The sequence below is a fragment of the Bombyx mori genome, chromosome 19, assembly GCF_030269925.1.
Source record: "Bombyx mori chromosome 19, ASM3026992v2".
Classification (NCBI taxonomy): Eukaryota; Metazoa; Arthropoda; class Insecta; order Lepidoptera; family Bombycidae; genus Bombyx; species Bombyx mori.
The window spans coordinates 4,972,121-4,994,851 of NC_085125.1; the positions used below are offsets into that span (position 1 = coordinate 4,972,121).

The following is a 22,731-nucleotide window of genomic DNA, read 5'->3' on the forward strand; positions in this document are numbered from 1 at the left end:
AATTAACACCACAGTTGAAACAATAGAAACTTTATTGTTGTAGCGGCATAAACAATTCTAAGTTATTATATTATATTAGTTATTAGACGGCGTTACATTCGGCGGTAATAAGGTCCCGTGTCACAGACTATATTCTGTTTCCCACCTCTCGTGCGTTCCGGCTTACGCATCATAAAAAGGTGCGTACTTAAACGCCACACTATATCGTCTCATCTCATTTCACGTCATATTATAATTTTTCATAAAAATAAGAATAAAAATTAAAATAAGACATGATTTAAAGGTCTTAGTTACTAGGTCATAAAATCCCTTAAAAAACTTTCATAATACTTATACTATTTTTTCTTTAAATAATAATTAATAGAATAGGTATTCTATGTACATTTTTTAAGGGATTTTCCAGGCCGGGGGCCGAACCTCCCACGAGGTCCCCGCGCAAAAGGGGCGCGCGGGGTATGTGAGACTCAACGATCTGCATGGTGTTGTGAGCAGACCGCGGGCCCAAGGATTTTAGGACCCACCCACTAAACGACTCCCCTGCACTCTTTCCCCCCACGTCCGATCCCCTCCGAAGTCAGAACCCGGATGAGGTAGGGGGGCTACCGCGGTCAACACTACAACCAGACGGCGTGGCTCACCCCAAGGACGCCCAGCCGACGGAGCCTTCGAGGCGAATCGAAGGCTCTGAAACGTCGGCCGTCTCGGTACGGCAGCCCGTCGGGCCGCCCAGACGGTGCCGCTGGTGTCCCGGAATACCCCGCTGGACCAGAACCAGCCTGCCGGGTCGGGACGCGATACACCGTCGACCGGTCGCTCTATTTACTCCACGGCAGCGCGCTAGAGTGCTGGTAGCGCGCCGCGCGGCCTCACCCCCTCAGGTCGCCCCTTGACCTTCACCGGGGGGAGGCCGCTACATACAGGGGCCGGAACGTACGGGCGTATTCCCGCCTCCGGCCCCCGGCTCGACGGCGACGGATTGGTGCGGAAAGGGAAGAGCTCTCCCTCTCTCGCTCCGCCGCCTCCTTCTGCGAGATGGTGGACTCGCAGAAGTCGAGCATCGCCTTCCAGGACGCGTCGCTGCCGAGCATCGTAGCCACGACGCGCGGCAGCGAGAGGTCCTCTCCTATGACCGCGACGAGGGCGGCGCGTTGCTCGTCGAATCCAGAGCAACGCGCCAATGTATGTTCCGCTGTGTCTTCCTCGTCGCGGTCCGCGCAGTGGTGGCACTGCGCCGTCGGTTCCCTTCCGGCTATCTTGAAGAGGTACCGGCCAAAACACCCATGGCCGGTCAACATCTGCGTCAGCCGGAAGGTGAGGCATCCGCGGGATTTTATAACCTGGTAACTAAGACTTTTAAGTCACATCTTATTTTGATTTATATTTCTTATTTTTATGAAAAATGATAATATGGAGTGAAATAAAATAAAATGAAGATGATTAATTTGAGACCTTAATCAACTGGGATGAAATTAAATGAAACAAGATGAGATGAGATGATATGGGATGAAATATAATCTTAGTAAAATGATGGTCATTTATTGAGATTTTTTCAGTGGACTTTTTGAAGGATTTCGAAAAGTTACGTCCAATGGCTTTGTTTTATTTTCCCACATTTGTGCACTTTCACAGATATTAAACAGTTAATAAGCCACCGTTATTACACATTTAAACCTGAAGAAACACTAAACAGACAAAATAAAACAAATCACACAACTTCACTCCTCCCGTTTCCGCGAAAAGTCCCTTATATAGGTAGGTACACTAATAATATAGCATAGATTTTTTTTTTGGTACAATTTTTCCTTATTAGGAAAGGCAAGGGGATCTAAGCCCAAACAGCCTTTACAGCATAGATTATACACGATAGTATGTACCTACACTGTAATAAAAATAAAACAGCTCTCGCATAATTGAGCTTTCTATTTTGTAGTTTTGACTTTATTAAATTTACTAATGGTTACTATACCAAATTGGTGCAAAATCATCATTTCGGTAAAACTATTTCCACAATACAATATCGGTGTACCAACTTGTAACAAACCAACAAATAACCATTATTGAAATCTGCGTCCTTATAGCGTTAAAAACAAAACAAAATGGAATGTTTATTGTTTATTTTATCATGTTTGTACTTGAATTCGATTTGCTTAAAATTACCAATATACAAATTTTAAATTTAGCTATCTTAGATGTGTACAATATAAACTTAAATTAATGGTACTACATACGTTTTATCTTGTACACATATTTTTATGTATTTACTTACTGTGAATGGAATGAAATAAGTACATTATTGTATTAAATCTCGCAACTTGTTTTGCCCCTTGTGAAAGGCCTTCTCCAAGTCACAGAGTCCTTTTTTATTTTACATTGGTGTCAAAAAGCTATCTATAAATACAGCCAATCAATGGAAAAAAGTAAAATAAGGAAGATAAGTTCTAATTACCTGCTAGACAGAGAACACACACAGAGAATTTCAATGTTTACTGTTTCTGTACAAATCTTGTCTTGCAATTGTACAGATTGATTCCCCTCAATGGTCATGTTTCCCCTCAAATGTTGAAGCTTATGTCTGAATTGTTCATTCTTCATGTTCACAGATCATCTATTCATTTACAATTATTTTAACATATAAATACATATATCATTTTATTAATGGAATAAAGCAAAGAACATCCAAGAAAGCTTTAAATAAAATTGAAGATTCATACTCTTCATTTGCTGTACTATAGACACTAACATAGTTTTACATGATTTTCCAGGTAATAGTGAGTATCAGCTGGATCCACACTATATATTTGAGTTGGAAACTATCGAATATTGTGAAATAATGCCTCTCACAGCTGACGTTGCTGCACAACAAGTACAGGTGTGAAGGATCAAGTGTGAAGTGATCATTTACTTAATTTTATATCATCATTTATAGACGTACAGATTGTAAGGAAACTATTAACAATTGAGCATTACTATTTTCTTATAATTAATACCTATGTAACCAGCAATGGGCCTTATGAGAAGGCTCAAGGTCACCCAAAGAGCAATGGAGAGGGCTGTGCTCGGAGTTTCCCTGCAAGATCGAATCATAAATGAGGAGACTTGCCGGATAACCATGGTAACTAACATATCCCAAAGGATTGCGACATTGAAGTGGCAGTGGGCAGGGCACATTGCTCGTAAAATGGATGGCCATTGGAGCCAAAAAGAAGATGTTACCAGCCAATAGTATTCAATGTACCTTTAACAAAACCAACTAATATTATGTTGTTTTTGTACACAGGAAAGATTGAGGTCATTACACAGATTGATTTATGATATAGAAGCGGAGAGGTCTCGCAATGAACAGTGCATAGATGCCATACTTAGAGCTGAAAAATCTACAGGATCTCCTTCGAGTGCTGATGATTCATCAGGATCTTCCCAACAAGTGATTATAAGATTTTTAACATTCAAATTGTTCAATACATTCATATAATGCAATAAAGTTCAATCATGAAATTAAAAATTTATAAAAGTACATAATAATCACCTACTTAGCTTCAATAACTTGAATACTTTTGTTGCGTCCATCTTCTTAAATTGTTTTTCAATTATTCTCACTAGGTTACACTTTATTATACAAAATCTGTATATCATGAAAATCAATTAATTAATAAATAATTAATTTTATTTAAAATATAATACTATAAGGTATGTAATTAAAATAGTAAATGTTCCAGTGGGTTTTCGGGAAAAGCTTAGAAGATACTCATCTTAAAATTGCTCTGTAATATTGGCCCAGACAGCTGACAGTCAATCCCATGTTACATAAGCTAATCGACACCACCACCACCCCAACAAACAAGAACTACTACTACTCATTGTATCTAATGAAGAAATGTTGATTGTTTTTTCCCGCTAATGGTTATTAAAATATTTTTGTTTAACAGGTTTCGCAGCTTAAAAGTTTATATAAATCGGGCTTAACAGCTGCCGAACAAGAGGAAAGACTACTTAGAGCTGCACTGTCAAGGATTTACGAAATACGTGCAATTAAAAATGAACGTCGAATTCAGGTATCAAATCATATTTATTGATGAATATAGGTTTGGTCCTGTAATATCTCACAGGCCTGTTCACATGCTAGGACCAGCATAATATGCCAGTGGCAGGCAGCGACAGTCAACAAGTACAAAGGCAATAAAAAAAAGTGTGTGTATGCAAGTCACACACGGTAGAAGCTAAACTTATAAATAAGATATAGATATACTGACTATCCCACTACACAGGAGCATACATATGGATAATGCTTAGTAGACGATAGTGGGGATGCTACGAAGAGTCGCACAAAGAGGAGACCGAGAACGTCTAATGTGTTCTATCTCATTCTATCGCCGGCTTAATCCTATACATTTATGTGTTTGTGTCTCTATGGACTAATTTTTTCGTTTCATCGACTTTGAAATCACGATTCTAAAGAAGATTCACTTCAATAAATAAAAAAAGTTTGGTTTTGAATCTGTAACGTAGAGTCGTTTCGTTGCGGCAGGCTCGTCACGCGGGTAACAAGGAGACGATCGGTTGCGGGGCGCTGATGAAGCTGCTCCTGAGTGCCGCGCAAACGTTGCCGCTGCACGTGGGGCGCGCGGGGGAGCGGGCGCCGCCGCTGTGCGGAGCGGTGCCGGCCGACGCGGGGCACGTCGCTCGACCCGGGGACGCCGTCGCCGCGCTCGTGCGGGTCTCCGATAACGAGGACAACTGGATATTGGCCGAGGTGCGTGTAAACAAACTTCCAATACACTGCAAACGTTTGGAGTGAACGTTATGGTTATGCACCTTAAGCTTGTTGGAAATATCGATATATGATGTTTTTGAGCGATATTTAATACTTCGATATATCGATGTATTGATATAAAATTCCAAGTATCGAAGAGGTATGAAAATCGATATTTTTTTACCAATACCAATATTACCAATATTTTACCAATAAACATAATTTTTATGTTGTAAAATGAAAAATCCTAAAAAGGAATTTTTTTTATTTTATTATCTTTTTAACAAATTATATTTTATGTATTTCTTGTTTTTGGTCGACTCGATTAGCTGTTTCATAATTTGGTTTTTAAGTTTCTTAAAATTAAGTTTTATAAAATATGTTAATAGTTGTTCTTGATTTATTGTAAATTATGTCTATTGATGATGTCCCTAGTGGTAAACGTAGGTAGACGTTCCAACTGCATACAAATTTGAGTTAACTTTTACGCTATCGAGAACGTTAAAAAACTCGCACTGAGCACATCGATGTATTTTTCGTAATTGATAATTTAAATTAATTTTTCTTCTTAAACAGGAACTGATCAGTATTGCTTTCGTACAGGTGGTGAGCTGGTTGCCCGCTCAGGGGAAATACGAAGTGGACGACATCGACGAGGAGCAGAAGAATCGTCACGTGCTGAGCAAGCGCCGCGTCGTGCCGCTGCCGCTGATGCGAGCCGACCCTCGGACCGACGAACACGCTCTCTTCCCTAAAGGTAGGCAGAGGCTTGGTTCTGCCCCTGGCATTGCTGAAGTCCATGGGCGACGGTAACCACTCACCATCAGGTGGGCCGTGCGCTCGTCTGCCTACAAGGGCAGTAAAAAATAAATAAATAAAAGGTGACACGAATATGTTTTTTTTAAAAGGATTTTATGACCTGGTAACTAAGACCTTTAGTCAAGTCTTATTTTTTAATTCATATTCATGTTTATATGAAATGAAATGAAGATGATTAATTTGAGACATTAATCAACTGAGATGAAATTAAATGAAATGAGATGAGATGGGATCAAATATAATCTCAGTAAAATGGTGGTAATTTACTGAGACTTTTTCAATGGACTATTTGTAGGATCCCGAGAAGTTACGTTTGTTTTATTTTCCCAGATTTGTGCACTTTCACAGATACTAAACAGCTCTTAATAAACCACCGTTATTACACATTTAAACCTGAATAAACATTAAGTAGACAAAATAAAACAAATCACACAACTTCTATCTTCACGTTCCCACCAAAAAGTCCACACAAATATGAAAATTATTAAAAGAAAACAAAAAAAATGCTTGTCGGGGTGAACGACCTCACGGTGCACCTAGTATAAAAGCTGTTCCATTTTTAACGCAGTAGGCTGGTCGAATACACACTGCTACTCATCCTCGTGTGTATACCTTAGTTGAAATTTCGAACATCCTCGGAAAGAGATAGGGTGGTGCTGTTCACACAGCCAATACGTTTTGCGAGAGCTTCGTTTTTTTTTTAAATCTTACAATGATTCGACTTTATTTTTTGTTTCTCGTTGACCTAGCGTTCAGCTCTCGCTCTAAGTCGAATTATATTTGGCGTTCGAGATTCGAGATGTCATGTTTCTTGTATGTATGCGATTTATCGACGTATAAAAAACATCTAAGCTCGATACTGTTGAGTACTATTGGTGTGAGTTGACCTTTGTCTTAATTTAAGTAGTTTACTATTATAATAAAAAGTAGTCTGAGTATTATTCCTACCCACTCTAACCGGCGCCATCTAGGCGGGCTTCGGACAGTCTGCCGACCGAGAGGGCTGGTGGTCGTGGCACCGACGACCGCCAGTCCGGCGTCCCGAGGGGGAGGGTGATGGGAGAGATGTGCTCCGCACTAAACGCTTCACTTTCCCCCCTTTGCCTTGTCATGAGTTCTGTCTCATGCGAGGTTTGGACGTTGGTTGTTGAGCGACAGGAGGTTTTAGTCAGTTCGACTCTGACATACCCCGCCCAGTATCCCCAGAAAAGGGCGGAAGTCCGGCGATTTACTCCTGACCAAAAAAAAAAAAAAAAAGAGTATTATTCCCTTCGATCAACAATAGTAACTAGATAAAGGGATACGTACAAAATTAAAGCAAAAACTGTCCGCGTGAATATATACTTATATAGCTACATTCGTTTACTAACAAACGGAGAAAAAAGTTTTGAAACACTTTTACTTTCAAACAAATAACAACTATGGCTCCTAGTAATAAAGTCACAAATCTCCAAAACATTATCTAATACTTACGATCATTCGTCACATAAAACGAGCAAAGCAATAAATTACTCCTGTCACTTACCAATAAAAAGACATATTTTAAACAACTTTTAATGTTAAATCAATCTTAAGGTGCAACAAATAAAGTAACTTTTCTCTTAATTGCTCTGAGAACTAACATCGTTTTGCTTTATTTATTTTTGCTTCTTGAAATGCCGATTTCTATTTACTACAGGAGGTAAGGGAGTCGCGCCTAACACTAAAATAATTTATTAATGAATTAAAGTAAAAGTTTAGTTGTTTACTTTTTATGTTTTGGAAATGTATGTTTGTTAGTATCTATACATTACTTATTATTTTATTAGCGTTACGTTTTTGTGTAATATATATTTTTAAGTTTTCGCGACCAGTGCACATAATAAAACAACGTTTAAACGGTTTCAAGCGTGGTATTTTTATTACAATGTTTCGGCCACATTTCAGTAGCCGTGAGCACGGAAGGCAAAGATGTCCAGTGTCAATAAGCGGAGTTCTTAGCTGGCTTATAAAAGTCATCTCTTGTTTCTCTGGCGACAATCGAGATCCATTCTGCACACGTGATTGCTAGGAAAGCTAAAATAAAAATGGAAAGCTAAGTATCTAATGAGAGTCCAACAAACAGACACAAAAGCAGCATTAACCAATTTTAACCAACTAATTTTGAAGTGCTGCTAACAATTTTTAAAAAATTATTACAACACAAATCTACTCCATGCATTTACTGTTCTGTTAAGCAAAAGTTTGTCCATGTGTTGGCCGAGCCTTGGCCAACATTTGTAGCGGTGGTTAAAAATCGGTAATTTTGTTCAAAATTTAATATTATTTATAAGTTTAAAGCTTACAATATAGTTTATACTTCATGTACTTACCGAAAGTAAGATACTCCGGCCGTTAAATTGCTTTTTCGGGCCTTATTTTTGCAACTTTTGAATACACACTGCGGTATTGTGAGACGGGTTGACATTGGCTGTGTTTGAAGTGAACTAAACAAAATAAGAGCTCACATTTCAAGTGCGCTGTTATTTGACGAGACGGATTTTATGCACCGACCCGAAATCTAGTTACTATTGTTGATCGAAGATTATTCCTATCAAAATAAATTGTTATTTATTTGTGTAAATATAAAGAACTAGCTGTTCCCGGTCCGCTTCGCTGGGCATTTAAAATTAACATTATTATTTCTCACCCACACAAAGATTTTCATCATTAACGCCCCCGCAACTGGTGTAGGGAGTCCAACACTCATATAAATATTAGCCTATCCATTAAGTACATGTATTTTCTACATGGATAACAAGTTTCAAGTCGTCAAAACCACTGTACATTTATATATTAGTATAGATAAAATGATTTCAAAGGTGCGGTGGTGATGGCGCTATACCCGCAGACCACGTGCTTCTATCGCGCCGTAGTCAACCGGCTGCCCGCGAGCGCTGCTGACCCCTATGAAGTGTTGTTCGAGGTAAAAATTTATAATATTATTACAATTCTATATACTAACTAACTAGTTGACCCGGCAAAAGTTCTTTTGCCATATAATTTTTCTAGGAAAAATAAATAAAGTAGATACCGACTGCAGCGCCATCTGCCAGGCTGATTTGCGAATTTAAACCATCCAAGGCGTGAACCAAACGCATACAAAAAAATTCATTCAAATCGGTCCAGCCGTTTAGGAGTTCAGTGACATACACACGTACAGTAGAATTACATATATGTATATGAAAATGTATAATAATATTTTAAAAGTAATGCAAAAATATTATAACTACATACTTTGTACCAGATTTTATTATAAAATATATTTTTTAACTATGGCAAGACCGCTAAACTATATTCCTATAAGGCCTTGTTTCAAATTAGCTCCAGTATAACAAAAAAAAAAAAACCTTTTGCCTGCAGGATTCGTCGTACGCGGACGGCTACTCGCCCCCGGAGCGCGTGGCGCAGCGCTACGTCATCGCCATCAAGGAGGGCAAGGGCCGTGCCACCTGATGCCGCCCGCACCGCCCGCCCGCCGCCGCGTCCTCCTCCGCTTCCGCTACCGCTACCTAGTCACCTCGGCCGACACCCACGCGTAATGCGTACTGTTGTTCTACATTACACAAGCTGAATCGAAGACAAATTTTCTTTCGCATATTAAAATGATGATCATAATACATAGCTGAATTTGAAATTTAAAGGCTTTACACAAGAATTCTCGAATATTGTTTCAAGAAACATTAATCTCTACGAATTACATGAAGCGACAGGCTAAACTCGCCTTTCAATGCTTCCAAACGGTTGATACTTTATACTGTCTGTGACCAGTTGAAGGATGCTATAAGCACGCCGCTTGTGTGTGATTCAGCCTTTATAAAGTGTAGTTTTTCGTTAGAATTTTGTCGAGTGTGTCAGAGAATTTGTTGGATGTACATTTTGATTTTAATGTGGTGATCGGTTAGTAATCGTTGTGGTGCGATGTGATTTGCGGATTTAGTGGACCGGACCAGTGTGTATAGACGATGACAAAAATAATTTTGTGAAAGGTTTAGTGCTTGTTCACAATAGACGCCAACGAGAGATAGTAAGAGAGACCTAAGTGTTGCATGTTTAATTTTAAAAAATTTAAATGGTACATGAATAATATTTAGATTGTAGACATATAGTCCTTAGATACGCCATATGGCAGATTTATAGAACAAAAACTTGCTGTATATAAATCATAAGATTTATTAAAATGAAATAAGTTATTGTGTTAACTGTAACTGTGTATTCAGTTAATGCAGCTAATTTAAGAATGACGAAAAATGCACGAATTTAAGTATTACCTATTCTAATTTTATCCACTTAGGACACTAAGAACAGTTCGCGTCTGTTCGAAATGTCAATACGGATGAGATGTCCAGGGGCCTCCGTGACTTCGTAGTGTTAGTCCTACAAGCCCAGATTTCGATCTCATTGACGTTGTTGTATGTAGATAGTTTTTCACATAATTCATAAAATTACACTTACAAAATTAATATTACATTACAGATGTAAAACCAAACACGTTAGTTATTTAATCATAAATATTATTATATCCATTATTTAAAATAAAACAACGTTTACGAATTAAATCTTCGCATCCGTTACGCTTTTTTATGAATCACTAAAGTAAATTACTAGATTTAAAGTTGTTGACCCTTTCGCTATGACAGGCCTCGCTGCAGTGTTCCGTAGGATGAGTATACGGCGCACCTGAAGAGTAATTACCATCGCCCGTGGGCATCAGCAATGCCAGGGGCAGAGCCAAGCCGCTGCCTACCGTTTTAGATAAGTTTTATAAAAAATTTAATTGACAGCTGCTAAAGAGACAAAAATTCTCCATAACCTTCATCTAGCGTTATGTATCTAGTTTAAGTGTTTATTATGGTAATAATATGTTGATTACCTATTTTGAAGGAATTAGATTTAGTCACCCTGTAAACTGTAGTGGTCAACACAGACAAATATTTTTATCAAAACTTAGTAGTAGCAGTAGTCTCTAGTAGTCATAATAAAATAAACATTTTAAGATTACATATCTTTTAATTCCTTAGGTTATGTAAAATCTACAGAATACATGATACAATGTTTATGTCCGAAATATACAATTAAATTTTGATTTGTTGTTAAAACGAATTGATTTTTATAAGTTCTTTGATCACTTACAAACTAAAGAGTAATATTAATGGAAGAAAATAAAATATACCTCGCTTTTTAAACAATAATAAAAAATGGTAAAGGAACTTCTTTGACATAAGTGTTTATATTTTCTTATAATGTGTATGCTTTAATGTTTTGTGAGTAAAATAAAGTTAGTCATAATGAAAAATAAAAATGTCTACAAACGTAGGACATATAATGGCAACCATACTTATAAATAAATATTTAAAAAAAACTAGTTTCATCACATGCCCACATACATCAATTCATACTGACACAGCCTATGGAAATTCAACTTAAATCTTACGTAAGAAATGAGCAACTTTTCCACTATGGCATATCGATACTATACATTCAACATAAATAAGAAATGAGATCAAAATGCTATGTTTTGCCAGCCTGGAATCTCGAGTACAATGCCAATGTATTATATTGTTATACATATAAAGCCAGTATTGATTTATAATTAAACATCTGATTATTGTGACTTCTGTTAATACATACAAGTGATATATCGCCAAAAACAGATTTTCCATTGATAGTCACCACGGCTAGAGAGCTAAAAGCAAATATTTGGTACTAAATGAAAATGACTAAAAACATAAATTCATTATAGACTCGTATTTTTGCTGTATTTGGACGAACTCGAAAAACCTGTAAAAAATATAATTAATAAATCAACAATATCAATGAACATTTCTTCATTGCGCAGTTTACTTTAAAACGACACAACTATAAATAAACTAAGGTAATATCAACAAAGCTCTTTCATTTTGTCAGTAGAAGCGTGTATTACACGTTTAGTTATTGTATTACAATTAGTTACTATCTGGTTCTGTCACTCATCAGGGATGAAGACCTTAAAAGTTTATTTTACAGCAAAACATTAGCTTAGAGACTGGCCACACTTCATTGTCAACAAGTGAACCTGATACGTGTCCAATCATTCGTTGATTTATACTTCATTTAATATAGTATCATGGATGAGATAGCACTAGTTCTACTGTCCATATATGGTTAGAAAAATATTCGGACGTTTTTAAAAATCAAATATTGACATTGACAGCTACTGTCTGTCAACAGTCACCCGTTCATTGTAAATGTACACGTCGTACCTCTAGACAGCCTGCCTGTCAGATAGTAGATGATGCAGCTTTCTGGCTACGGCGGGTGCGGCTCTGTTTCGCTTATTCGGGTCGCTGTCCAACGCTCCTTCCAGCGCACGCTTCAGGCCTACGCCCGACCCCAGTCCTGTGTCGCACCAGACCAAACTGTTGATCGCCTGTAGGTCCTATTGATAGTATTAATAAAAATTACTATTCTACTTAGGTCAGTTAATAGAATTGCATTTAAATTTAATTTTGCTAAGATTATCAGAAAATTAATGTGTTTCATTTAATTTGTGAAGTTCATTAGTGGTAGGACCTCTTGTGAGTTCGCACGGATAGGTACCGCCACCCCGCCTATTTCTGCCGTGAAGCAGTAATGCGTTTCGGTTTGAAGGGTGGGGCAGCCGTTGTAACTATACTGAGACCTTAGAACTTATATCTCGAGGTGGGTGGCGCATTTACGTCATAGATGTCTATGGGCTCCAGTAACCACTTAACACCAGGTGGGCTATCCACATATATAAGCAATTAAAAAAAAAGTAAGTAGAATTGTAAAGTTTTACCTTGGCGGGGCTGCGGCTGAATCTGTAGGTGAGGTGGTGGTGTTGCGGCGGCGGGTCGGTGAGCGGCTTGACGTAGAGCTGATGTCGCTCGGACACGCGCGTGCCGGCCGGGGAGCGCGCCTCACACCGCCCCGTCGGCAGCGGAGACAGGCTGCACTCCTGTACGCATACACACTATTGGCTCAGCCTTATTCTTAAATCTTATTCGACTTTATCATAAGTACTAGCGGCCAGCTCCGGCTCCGCTCGGGTCTTTACCAAAAATTTCAACGATATTTGACTTTTTTTTTTAAATAAAAGAACACTTATTGCGGCATAACTATGTGTTCCACAAAGTCGTAGTATATTATTTTATTCTATCATCAATAGTTTTCGCAGGGCACGCGATGTAAAGAATATTTTAGATGATTTTTTTACACCTTGATTTATATTATTGGAGTTTTAGTAAGGACCCCTTTTTTTTTCAAAAAGAATTATAGCCTATATCACTCGGGAATAAGTAATAAGTATAGAAGTATAGATGACAATTGGCTGTATATAATTCCGTAAAAAAATTATTCATAGCGAAAATCCTTAATTACCAACATCTATAATTGATACTCACATCCCTGTGTCGTCCAGAAAATCTAAGTGCAAAATTCTGCATACATTGCACATAAACTTTATTATAAAAGTTAATCAAATCTCCTCTTTCTGGTGAACCTGAAAACATTTCATTAGTTACATAAATGGTGCACTATAGATGGGTCAATACATTATTTTGTACATTGAATCACTTACTCTCGTCTGTGCTTTGTTTGATTAAAACAGATCTATAAACATGATTATCCGCTAAAGGGCGTTGTCTGTAACATCGCATGATTTCTGCAAATGTTTTCTCCACTTGATTACTAGACGGATTATTTGAAACCTAAAATTCGAGAAAAAACATTTGTGTTACCATTTTAAATTATTATTAAATTTGACCATTGAATGAAAACAGGCTAAATAAAAAAATGTGTTCATACCTTACATATAACATAAACAGAGCACATAAGTATCTGATCTAGATGTCTGTCTTTCATTAGATGTGTTTGATGCATTATTGAGTACTCAAGACAAGTCCAAATTTTGCGTTTTAATTCGTCGTCAGTCAGTCGCAATCTCGTGCACAGATCGTTCATACGTACTACCGCTAAACTGTAAAACTGAAAAATATCGTAGGACTGATTATAATGTAATCTACAATTTAGTTTATAATTAATTTAGTATTATCAAATGCGTTCCGTTTAGCGAGTGTCTCCCGACCACCAAAGTAAGCGCCTTTGGTAAGTAAACATTGGTACATTGTAAGATCTGTGGCACTAGTTGTTCTCAACATATAACTTGTGTACACTGAAAGTGAATATATTTTTGTAGATAAAGATATGTACCTAACGCATTCGCATCAGTATCATATTTATGTATTGTATCGTTGTAATTCAATAAAGACTATTGAGTCCCACTTTTTGTTTTCAATTACTATTACTTTTGAAACATACCTTCCTAAAAAACAATATTAATGAATTGTTTTTTTTGGGTGTCGATGTAGGCGTGGTCTCACAACTTGAAGTACTTTGTGATGGTTGTGATGTATTAGCAGACACTGCTGGCTCTTTCACTGGTGTTGTGTTTGCTTGTACTGAAATGACAAGAATTACACCTTTTTATGTTTTTTTTACAGTAGAAGAGTGTAGGACCCAATGGCCTACGTCATGTAAAGCTGCCTACTCTCTGCAAATTTGCCTAGAATAAGTTGGTCGCTTTGAGCAATAAGGAAGCATGTTCATTGTTAAGTGTCATTTTCTTTTATCTTTTTGCTCAGTGATGTTCAATCAAAAGTTTTTCATAATATTTTCATAAATACCATAATGAGTTTCAATGCTAAATAAAAAAAAAAAAAACAGAAATAAGTGATTGTCAGGACAAACAATGCTGGGTGCAAAAGGTCATGATAGATTGATAGAGGGCAGATTGGCGCTTGTATTGCTTTCGCAAAAGAACGAACGTCAGTTGCTTTAAATTGTGCACAGTGAAGCGTTTTAGCGAGGTTAACAAACGAATATTGATGTGCTGTATATCAACATTGTGTGTAATATTTGTAAACCCATAAAGGAGGAAAAAAGGAAATTAAATTAAAACGACTCTCAGCTTCTTCATTTACACTCAGTACAACTTGATACCTTATGAACTAATTTTAAATTGAAAAAATAGAAAGGCTTTTCAATATTACCTAAAAGTGACTGGCCGGGTTTAATAGGGTCTTTGAATAATTGCTTCTTGGCTTGTTCAGCCATAGGTGACATGAAGCGGTCTATTGTAGAGACAGGTGATTGTAGACCATCTGAAAAATTACAATATTTAATGCAGTGTTTATAATTTCTGTTTGAAAATTATGATGATGAAATAACATTTACAATTAACCATTTTAATGAAAAAAGTATACTCCTTATTTATATTATTCTTTAAATACTAGCCGTAGGCACTCGCCCGTTTCGCTGGGCATTTAAAATTAACATTATTATTTATTGTTATTATTATTAGGAATATTAGCATACCCATTAAGTACATGTATTTTCTACATGGATACCAAGTTTCAAGTCAATCGGATGCATGGTTCAGTAGTTATAACGGAACATCCGTAAAAACCACTGTAGATTTGTATATTAGTATAGATTAATGAAATAGATGCAATCCATGTTATGCACTTACTAGTTCTTCGAAAAGGTGAATCTTGTACGGAGACGTCGGCAGAGGCTGGCACTGGCGTTTTACTGAGTTGGTCCCACAGAGGACTGTCAGAAGTCCACACCAGAGACTCTAGTACTTCTTCTTCGACCTACATTTAATTTCAAGAAGATATTGAACGGTTAGTGATAGATTTATTCCTTGAATTTATTCATTTAAAAAAACACATTTTTTAGACTTGAAATTAATCAGTGTTACAACAAACTAACTATAGATTTGATGATGTTACATTGCAAGGATTTGGAATTTTTTACATTAAAGTATATGGCATTTCTAGGATTTGTTGTCTGAGTCAACTGTCAGACAACAAGTCCGTAAACAAATCTACCGCTATTTCAAGAGGCACGTTATTACTGGTGATTAGCTGTAAATTCCTTAAGTGTATGTTTGTCCAGAGTCACCCAGGCCGATATTTCGGGGCCATACCTCCCTACACTTATAGTAACAAATTAGTCTATCTATTACTCAGTACATGTCAACATGTGATTCTATGCAACCCTGTGATTCTTCATTATTCAGACAAGTTCCAGTTTGATGATCCAACTATTTGGCAAATAATAATTTACAACTACAACACTTACTGCATTCAAATGTTTGATGACGTCTCGACTAAGCTTATCGACCACGGCCTGTACAACTAGTTCAATAATCTTATAGAAATGAAATGCGCTCAGCTTGAATATCTGCAGCACTCTGGGAAACTTGAATGAATTCACTCCATAGGCATGTAGGACAATCTCCGTACAGCACGCATATACAGTTAGCTGGTATGTTTCTTGTGAAAGAAGCATCTGTAAGAAATATCGTTTTATAATGAACAAAGTGGAGAGGCAGAAATATTGCTATTGTAAAAGAAACCGAAATACTTAGCTTAACAGTGAAATTCTCTGCTTATATTAAGGTTGGATATTATTCTCAAGATAGCAAGCACAATTTTTAGGACAAAACTAAATTTAGAGCTATATATCTTACCTGCAATGAAACCTGTGGCTTTTTCCTATGTTCCTCTTTGATGATATGTTCAAACACCTTATAATATAAACATGTGACCATATTACAGCGTATAGAAATTGTCTCACTATGCGGGGTATTGTGTGCTTCCTTCAAGCTGGCCCCAAATTGTTCCATCCAACCATTGCAGGGTTTTATTAGTTTTGCATTTATCATTTCATCAGTTACGCCGCATTCCCTGTTGAAATAGGATTAATTTGAATAGTTTTTTTAGCGCAGAAACCTTTTTTAAATGCCTTCTTGATTAAATCTAACCATTCAATAAAATACTTACTGTTTGTCACAATTTATAGTAATTAAAACGAAACAATAAAAGTATAGACATATACATCAATATATATAGGCAGTCGTAGATAATAGATTAATTGAAAATAAATTGGTGAAGTAAGCATCCATTTAGTTATATCGTTATATATAGCAAGAAAATATGTAACTTAATTATGGGATATTTCTGAATTTGGTAGGTGAGTAGTATTTGTATTGTGATATTTGCATAAGTCCTACGGTGTTGTTACCTTTTGATATGAAAGTAATTGCACATATACTATAAGCCCTACTTTGAGAAAGATAAGCGATTATGACAGTTGAGTGGCTGAATCGCAGTACTCACGTGAAGAGCCTGAGCAGCGTGGGCGAGGGTTGGGGGCGCGCGTGTCGCAGCGTGGCGGCGAGGCGCGCCAGGCTGTTCTTGGCCTCCGACACGGGCGTCAGCTCCTCGCTGCGGCGCGACAGGTAGCGCCGCCCCGTCAGCGGCGTGTCCGGGCACGCACGACCGCTCTGTACACAAACATTACTTTTACTCAACGGTTCATTGTATTAATTAAGTAACACATTCGACTACATTGGATTTACTGGTGGTAGGACATTTATTTATTGAAGTTATACTTCTTTAGGCGCGTTATGAAAAACTGATGTGAGTGAAATTTTAAAATGCGCGCGCACCGTGACAAAAAATTAACAGAAATGAAGTTGCCCACTAAATCGCTCATTACAATACGACCGACGTAACTTGGCGAGTCTGAATATAGCCGCAGGTAAACTTTCGCGCATTTACACTCGTAAAAAAAAGTGTTATTAGCATTCATTTTTTAGTAATATAAATGACAAAATTATTATTTAATATAATTCATACTAAATATTATTAAATTATTAACGTTAAATATTTATTATTAATTATTTAATATTTAAAAAAAAAAGACAAATTTAATAAAAATAAAGTATAATTTCTTGCGTGCGTACATAATTTTATTTATTAATTTTTTATTTATTTATTTAGTCTACTTACAAATTAACAGTATAAACCAAAACATTTGTAAGGTACTAATAATTAGCTTATGTAATTTCTAACAACAACAATAAATCGCTGATTTTGTTATGCAATAACTGATAGTAATGCACCATAAGAGTCATTTTCCGTCTCAGCCCAAGAGTATCTAACCCGACCATACCAGTCACATAAAGTGATGAATACAAGAACGGATAGTATCCATAAATTTTCTTGAATATAGTTTTTCCAGCATTAGCTTTTGAACAGCTTCGCGAGGATCCCACACGAGTGCGTTATATTCAAGACTACTTTGCAAAGACATTGCGTGAATCCGCACCCCGCCTATTTCTGCCTTGAAGCAGTAATGCGTTTCGGTTTGAAGAGTGGGGCAACCGTTGTAACTATTCTGAGACCTAAGAACTCATCTCAAGGTGGGTAGCGGCATTTATGTTGTAGATGTCTATGGACTCCAGTAACCACTTAACACCAGGTGAGCTGTGAGCTCGTCCACCCATCTAAGCCATTCAAAAAAAACCTAGTAGCTGAAACACAGCATTGATCAGTATACAGAAACGAACGAGATTTGGTGGTATTGTTAATATTTTAAACCAAATCCTACCTCATTATTTGAATGTTAATAGTTATTACTACAGGTATATAGTGCTAACAACAAATTTATAAAGATTCAATTCAACATTGTGCATTCGATATTTAGATCACTTATTTAATCCAGCATTGCATAGTATAGTATAGTATAGCTGCGTATGTATATAGTATAGTATAGTATGTACTTCCAAATGTGAGAGTAGACTAAAATAATTGAATATTTAACTACTTAACTTTGAATCTAACAATGTAAATATATAAAAAATCATGAAGTGGATATTTAGATATCTGTATTTAACGTTCCCTATGCATTCCGTCAATGATACCCTAAATATATATCTCATTTATTGTTAGTTGGAGGCAGTAAAGTACTATGAAAAATTCCAAGTGTAAACATAATATAAACTTACAGGACCGAAATTAGCTATTACTTCTGAGATCTCATCACCGGACACTTTGTTCTTCATTCCAATTTGTTCATTTGCTTGTTCGCCTGCAAATAATATTCAAATTTAAATTTATAAATTAAACTTTATAAGGTTAGGTTAAACAGTTAAGCATGCACAACTGAAATGCTTTTAATTGGCATTGCTTACATTTAAATTACATTATTACAAATCAGTGCATTCTTACTGAAACACAACACATTCATAAAACCTACTACTAGTTTCATAATAACTAATATTTATAATCTTGAAGGTAAAATTGTTTCTATAAGAAACCATTAATGAAGTTTGTAATCAATATAGTCATATCTTTGATATTAATATTCCATACCTTCATTAGTATTATCAATAAAATATGTTAGTATGGGATTTAAATTATATGTTGACATCTTAATTAAACAAAATTCTTTAAATTTGACAGTGTCATAATGTCAATTAAAAGGAGTCAACATTTTTCAGGTTTGTTGTTTGAAATGATCAGTCTACAATAAAAAGAATTGCAATAATTCCAGGAAATTACAAAAATAAAGGTGAAGCTCAAGTGTGCTTAATGTAGTTGGTATATATATTGAATGTCTGTTACTTAAATGCAACATTATGATGTCTATGGACTCCAGTACTGACTTAACACCAGATGGGCCATAAGCCTGTACACCCACCTAAGCTATAGAAAAAAATACATATTAGATGACAAGCATTGATATATTAAACACCCATTAATAATTCAAAAACATTTCTATACTTTGAAGACATCAATTTTTTTCATTTGTTATCAAGTGTGACTTACCTAAAAAAATCCTTTCATCAAATTCTCCTACACTGAGAACATATGTTTCATACAAGTTGTTCAGTGATTTAAGATTTACATCAAACACTCCCAAATCTAGAATTCCAAGCGTAGGCTCACTATTGCCTTTCAGTATCTATAAATACAAATTACATATTATATAATCAAATAGTGTTATAAATCTATATACGCACCTCCATACACAAAACAAGTACACCTAGATCTTGTATTACTAATAAATAAATAACTGAAAACAAATCACATATGGTAACTTGGCCCCAATTTAGGATTCCCTGTGTTATGGGTACCAGCGACGGGCAAACATACTTATGTACATTTCAATATATACATATTGTAGATAGTAAGCACTCAAACAGAGAGCAAGTTAACCTATTCATTACATAATGTTTTATCAATGTGGGAATCGAACCCACAACCCTTGGCGCAACAGTCAGGGGTACTAATTACTACACCACCAAGTCAGTCAGTGGTATACAAAATAAACTTGTGATTTTATATTTATCTTACCCCTTTTTCAAAAAAAGAATCAATAACAGGTTTCCAGCTATATTCTTTCATAGTGGTTGCCTCTTTCGATAAGCCATCCTTGATCTCACATAAAGTAGAAATTACACATGGAGGAGTTTTTGGCATTTTGAAATCATTTTTAGTCCAATCTGTAGGTAATCCTAGAACAAAAAAAAAATTTGATCTATACAAATTCACTTCTTAAATAAATTATTTCTTTAACGATTTTATATTTTATTTTATGTTCCATTAACATTTGTTAAAGATTATTCAGAGACCTTAAAACTTATCGATTTAAAGTTTCTATCTAACACTAATTGAATGAATGAATTTTAGAACAATAGGGTAAGAGTAAAAGTAATCAACAACAATGTGTTTTTGTTACCTTTAAATTCAGGATTAATAATGTCTACCCTTCGGGCCATAAATGCATTGGCAAATATATAATCCAAACATGATAGTAATATGTGATACATATCTACTAAGTCATTAGCAGAATTGTGGAATTCTCCTTTCACACAAATGTACAAACACCATGTAAACTCAAACAAGGCATTTGTTGAACATGGTTGCAGTCTGAAAAACAAAATGATTTATGAGAAATTAATAGTAATATTTCAATTATAAAGTTCTTCGTCTATTGACTTTTCTTTATTGCACCAAATAGTTTGAGGGTCTACCTGATTTTAAGAGCTTACTGAAGATTACTGACAACACAATGTCAATACTAAAACCTTAAGACATGAGGTTCTAATCTTAACTAAACAGTATTTCCACCCTTAAAACTTGAATGCATGACTGCTTTGTAATAGAAACAGAATGGTGGTATCACTTTTTTGTTAATGCCTACCTCTATGTTAGTAACCTCAAGAGGTTATGCTACCTTCACTAAACTTAGGTGGTATTATATCTTAGTAACAGTAATTATCCAGATTTATGGTGATTTTATTTCACAATACATAATCTTTTAATCCTACAATGGGGAAGTTAATCTTAAACACCGGTAATCTAATACACAGGTATCTTAAACACATGTTTCTAAAAAAGATTGGTACCTACTAGTAAACCTCGCATGGTCATATTTCTCAATATGACATATCTTTTAGATTATTGTAACTACAATTTAAACAGGTAAACGAATTTTATGATTTGTCTTCCATTTCAGTAATCCATTATAAACAACATGTAACCAAAATTCGGTATAGCTTTCATTATATACAGTACTGTTATAGTTAATAATTTAGAATTCAGATCCTATTCAAAATTACTTAAATATCAAAATCAGATTTAATAATGAGAAGTTTCAATTTGATTTGTGTTCAATAACATACCAAACAATTTACATTAGAAAATGATTTTGTTTTTATAAAAATATATAATATTTTTTAACTTACTTTGGTCTTCTCTTCGAGACTTGTTTTACAGGCTCATTTGTTAACCCAACAAACAGTTCCATGAAAATCGGTTGGAACTTCCTGAAGAGTACTGAAGAGACTGCAAACTTGTGTTCCAAACGAGATATCCTTTCTTTAAAATCTGTAGACATTGAGGCCATCTCCATCCAGTTTTTTATTTTGATGAAGAACTGAATTAAGCTGTTTACAAATTTAAAAAAAATCTAAGCTTACATAATTTTGTGTGTACTGTTTTAAGTAAGAAAGTTTTAGGAGTAAAATTGTTGGTTTGTAAAATTCAAGACTATTGTTACCTTAGATTACATAATCTCAAAAGTTTTGTCAGGCTGACACAGTTCCCTTCCACCACTTTTCCTGTTTGCACTGTAGGAGTGACCGATGTCCTACAAGCCACATACAATGCGCATGCCATCCAATGTAATTCATCACCCTAGAAAATGAAAGGAAGTAATTGTTGTTTATTTGACTTCTTCTGAGATAAAGCCTTGTAACTATTTTTTTTTATTGCCCTTTCAGGCAGAGGAGCATACAGCCCACCTGATGGTGAGTGGTTACCGTCGTCCATGGATTTCAGCAATGCCAGGGGTAGAGCCAAGCCTCTGCCTACTATGTGATTGATGTACTCTTAAATACAGAACAAGTTGTTTATAGTGAAAAATGAAATGCCTTAAAATGTTGCTTCAAATGTTTTAAATGTTAGTATTTAATTTAAAATTGAAATGGGGCTGCAAATATCTCTAATTGTTAATAAAATTTCAGTAGATATACAATTAGACACTAAAACAAGATGAGTTCAACAAAGTAAATGTAAATCAACAAGAGTTTCAGTCATTTTCTAGAGAATTAATACATAGGGATAAACGAAGACAATAAGGGCAAAGATTTAAATAAAAGACATGTTACCAAAACATAATTCAAAACTCTTGTTTTAGTGTCATGAAGAACTGAAGTATGTAGAAGTAAAGTTATGCATGTTGTTTCGGAAATAATTGGTACAAAATAAATACGTAAAGAATATAAATAAGTTTTGATACACAAAGTATTGTACGAATATTTATTTGGAACATCAGTACTCCCCTAAATAAAGCACTGGTACCATTGCACTTGTGTATCTTGCGATCAAGTGTTTAAGGTTGAACTTTTTCGAAAGTGCTTCATTAAATGCGCAGTAAAGACAGGCAATGATAGTTTTACTTACATCTAGTATATAATTTCGTTTTATTTCTGAAAAAGAATCTTTCGATTTCTTCGCAGCTGATGAATCGACGTTTAAATTAGAACAAAGATCCTCCATCTTCTCAATCCAATCTTCGTTTTCGTCTGATTTGGGCATGATTATTGAATTAATTCGATTAAGTTACCTAATTTCAGAAAGATAAAATTCTTAACACAAGATCAACAAAATAAATATGCAGCACAAAGTTCTCCCGAATTTGACAAATTTGACATCAACTTGGCGGGAATAGTTGCACATAGTACACACGCCTTTCCCTCCCACGCGCCCACCCAACACGTCAAA

The 22,731-nt window shown here is 35.7% G+C and overlaps 2 protein-coding genes and 1 long non-coding RNA gene across 6 annotated transcripts; 1 reads left to right on the top strand and 2 right to left on the bottom strand.

The window, feature by feature from the left end:
- Positions 1-1,858: 1,858 nt before the first annotated feature.
- Positions 1,859-10,588, top strand: LOC101736998 (SAGA-associated factor 29). 4 transcript variants are annotated; one of them, XM_004933377.4, is made up of 8 exons: positions 1,859-1,992; positions 2,763-2,869; positions 3,278-3,424; positions 3,927-4,052; positions 4,526-4,750; positions 5,354-5,507; positions 8,410-8,513; positions 8,951-10,588. In XM_004933377.4, the coding sequence occupies exons 2-8, from the start codon at positions 2,831-2,833 to the stop codon at positions 9,041-9,043; spliced, it is 888 nt and encodes a 295-aa protein (XP_004933434.1). In that variant the 5' UTR covers positions 1,859-1,992; positions 2,763-2,830; the 3' UTR covers positions 9,044-10,588. The 4 variants fall into 4 exon arrangements, with proteins under 4 accessions (XP_004933434.1, XP_062529932.1, XP_021208417.1 ...); XM_062673948.1 differs by having other exon boundaries at positions 1,915-2,020; XM_021352742.3 differs by lacking the exon at positions 1,859-1,992 and adding an exon at positions 2,082-2,124.
- LOC134200658 (uncharacterized) lies at positions 7,442-8,142 on the bottom strand. The gene is made up of 2 exons (XR_009975664.1): positions 7,921-8,142; positions 7,442-7,624 (listed from the first exon to the last, which is right to left on the bottom strand). It is a non-coding gene; the product is annotated as an uncharacterized LOC134200658 (long non-coding RNA).
- LOC101736780 (retinoblastoma-like protein 2) lies at positions 10,578-22,706 on the bottom strand. The gene is made up of 19 exons (XM_004933375.5): positions 22,411-22,706; positions 21,506-21,642; positions 21,192-21,392; positions 20,183-20,373; positions 19,798-19,958; positions 19,270-19,405; positions 18,447-18,529; positions 16,774-16,940; positions 16,125-16,341; positions 15,734-15,943; positions 15,117-15,243; positions 14,638-14,748; positions 13,907-14,046; positions 13,394-13,573; positions 13,167-13,296; positions 12,991-13,088; positions 12,387-12,545; positions 11,830-12,005; positions 10,578-11,368 (listed from the first exon to the last, which is right to left on the bottom strand). Exons 1-18 carry the CDS (start codon positions 22,543-22,545, stop codon positions 11,832-11,834), a joined length of 2,757 nt encoding a protein of 918 aa, XP_004933432.2. The 5' UTR covers positions 22,546-22,706; the 3' UTR covers positions 10,578-11,368; positions 11,830-11,831.
- Between the last annotated feature and the right edge of the window lie 25 nt (positions 22,707-22,731).